Source organism: Cyprinodon variegatus, unplaced genomic scaffold (assembly GCF_000732505.1).
Source record: "Cyprinodon variegatus isolate N-32 unplaced genomic scaffold, C_variegatus-1.0 Scaffold642, whole genome shotgun sequence".
NCBI classification, from domain to species: domain Eukaryota; kingdom Metazoa; phylum Chordata; class Actinopteri; order Cyprinodontiformes; family Cyprinodontidae; genus Cyprinodon; species Cyprinodon variegatus.
In genome coordinates, this window is record NW_015151095.1 from 476,075 (window position 1) to 478,403 (window position 2,329).

The 2,329-nt window shown below is 42.5% G+C and overlaps 1 protein-coding gene across 1 annotated transcript in view; it reads left to right on the top strand.

Annotated features, from left to right (window-relative positions):
• cables2 (Cdk5 and Abl enzyme substrate 2) overlaps positions 1-2,329 on the top strand; it is a 67,266-nt gene that overhangs the window by 51,691 nt on the left and 13,246 nt on the right. The window contains exons 4-5 of the mRNA XM_015393453.1: positions 1,607-1,715; positions 1,791-1,959. Of these exons, the coding sequence (XP_015248939.1) occupies positions 1,607-1,715; positions 1,791-1,959 (278 nt within the window). The remainder of the gene's footprint in view (positions 1-1,606; positions 1,716-1,790; positions 1,960-2,329) is intronic.

The following is a 2,329-nucleotide window of genomic DNA, read 5'->3' on the forward strand; positions in this document are numbered from 1 at the left end:
ATATACAATATAAGCTTCACAAGGAAATGTTAAGAGTTTAGTGGTCACATGACTGGTTTGTTTTCATCCATAGTTTGAGTTGAGCTCTAAAGCTGATCAGTGTAGGGCTCTCCCGTATGTGCAGAGGAAGACTGTTCCAGATGTTAGTGGCTCTCACAGAGAGAGCGTTCTAACCAAAAGTTGTTCTTCTGTGAGGAACCTCACAGTCTCCTCTGTAGGAGACCCTGGTTCTCAGCCCACTTGAAGTCTTAGGTTTGAACAGAGTAGACACAGGAGATGGGGCTAGTCCATGTAGCGCTTTATAAATGAAGCATACATACTTAAAATTTATAAAATTTTCAAAATTTAAAAGATTGTACTTGTTCAAAATACAATCGCAATTTAACAAAACGCAAATCACACTATATTTTACAAGAGTAAGATGCTGCATTTCTCACTCCAGCCCTTTAGGTGGCAGTAAAAGGCTTAAAGTGGGTTTGTCATCGCACAGAAAGGTAGAGAGAGTTGTAGCTGTAAGTAGAAATAAAAACTTTTTTGCACAAATGTTTAAACTCTGTTCAAGCAAGCTTTCAAAAACTGAAAGCCTGGGGCGACACATCTACCAGCTTGCGGTTAGTGCAAAGGAAAATTGAAATAAAATTGCACTACTGATTAAATATATTCACAATTTACACGCTGTGCCTGCTGCTCAAAACGCGCTGCGGGACCTTTTGCTGCGCCTTGACGCGCGTCAACCATTGACTTTGCATGGAAACTCGCTGCTTCTGCTGCGCCTGCTGCATCCGGTGTGAACGCAGCATTAGGAAGGACAGTATAAACCTCCTAGTTCATCTGCTATGCATCAAATGCGTCAGCCAACGAGCCGATAAAATCAAACATTAACGGTCATTTCGAAAACAACCAAAGCTTTACATGGTGATAAAAAGGTTTAGTCTACAAACAAAGCAGGAGAAAAACACTTAACGATGCAGTTTTAACCACACATGATCGTTTCGCTGCTCTCCGCCATGTTGAAAGGTCAAAGTTGACCTCATCTCGGCAGCTCAGGTCTCATTGAATCTTCCCAGTTTTCCAGTGGAAATGAAAACATAAGTGGGCGTTCATATTGCAATGTTCATTGTGCTTTTGGTGTTTACCATCATTACGGCACCATAACGGTTGGTTCATGGGAGCTAAGCCTGGAAGTTACTGGTCTAGCTCCCCCTAATGGTTAAAGTATATTTTTCAAATGCAACAGTTTTTTTATGTGTTCACAGAAAAAAAAGAGAAAAGGTTACAAACATTTTAGTTTTATAGAGCCGCCCTCTGCTGCAGGTTTTTAAGGAATTTCTCCACTATTTTTTCACTAAATTGTTTGCCTGTTAGTCTTTGCAGAATAACTTAAACAGCTTTAATGAAGTTTAATTTAGCTGACTGTGACCAATTAAGGTCCAGGTTTTATTTCACTTGTGCTTCACCTGCAGGTTTTATATTAGAATGAAATCAAAGCTGCTTTCTTCCAGTTTATATTCTGCAGACTCACCATAAATCGGACCCTGGACGTCTTCGAAATGTAATGTTGTTTATTTTTCTGTCAGCCCAGTGACCCCCTCCTGTCTCTGTTCAGTGACCCCACATTAAACCACACCAGGAGGAGACACTCTTCTGGGAACATTTCCACCACCCTGGAGATGCTGCCGGGGCTTGAGGGCTTCCAGCTGGACTCTTATGGGAGGGTAGGTGTCTCTGCTGGTTCCCACCCAGAGGTATCCGTCCCTCTGCTGCCCCCTCACTCTCTCTCTCTCTCTCAGTCTGTGTCCTACGCCCAGTTCCTGTATCCCACTAACGCTCTGGTGAGGCAGAAGCCATCATCGGCCAGCAACCTGACGCTGCAGATCCCCATGTCCAGGAGCACACACAGTATCCCTGGCAGGAGTCACCCCCCCAGCCGACTGAGCAGCACCGTGGGACTGGACCTGGGTAACCAAAGCAAACTAGCACCAATGATCTACGTTAGCCTAAGTTAGGAGCTGATTCTGGATCAGCATGGGTGGTTCCGTCCCATAAGGAATAAGAATAAAAGTTTAAAAGAGCTTAGAGTGTAAATTAACTGACTCTTATTTCTTTATTTTTTCGATAAATTGATAAAAGGAGAATTTTCTCGAATTGCTTTAAAAGACCCGCCCTCTCCACTCCAAAAAATAAAAAAGCGTGTTTCTCCTGATCTGTTCTGTTTAAAAGTTGCTGTTCTCCTTCCTTATACAAGCTTATAACCTCTAAATCCCTCTATCACTATATAGAACAGGGACTATATAGTGGACTTTATATTAAACTAGGGATGCACGATATA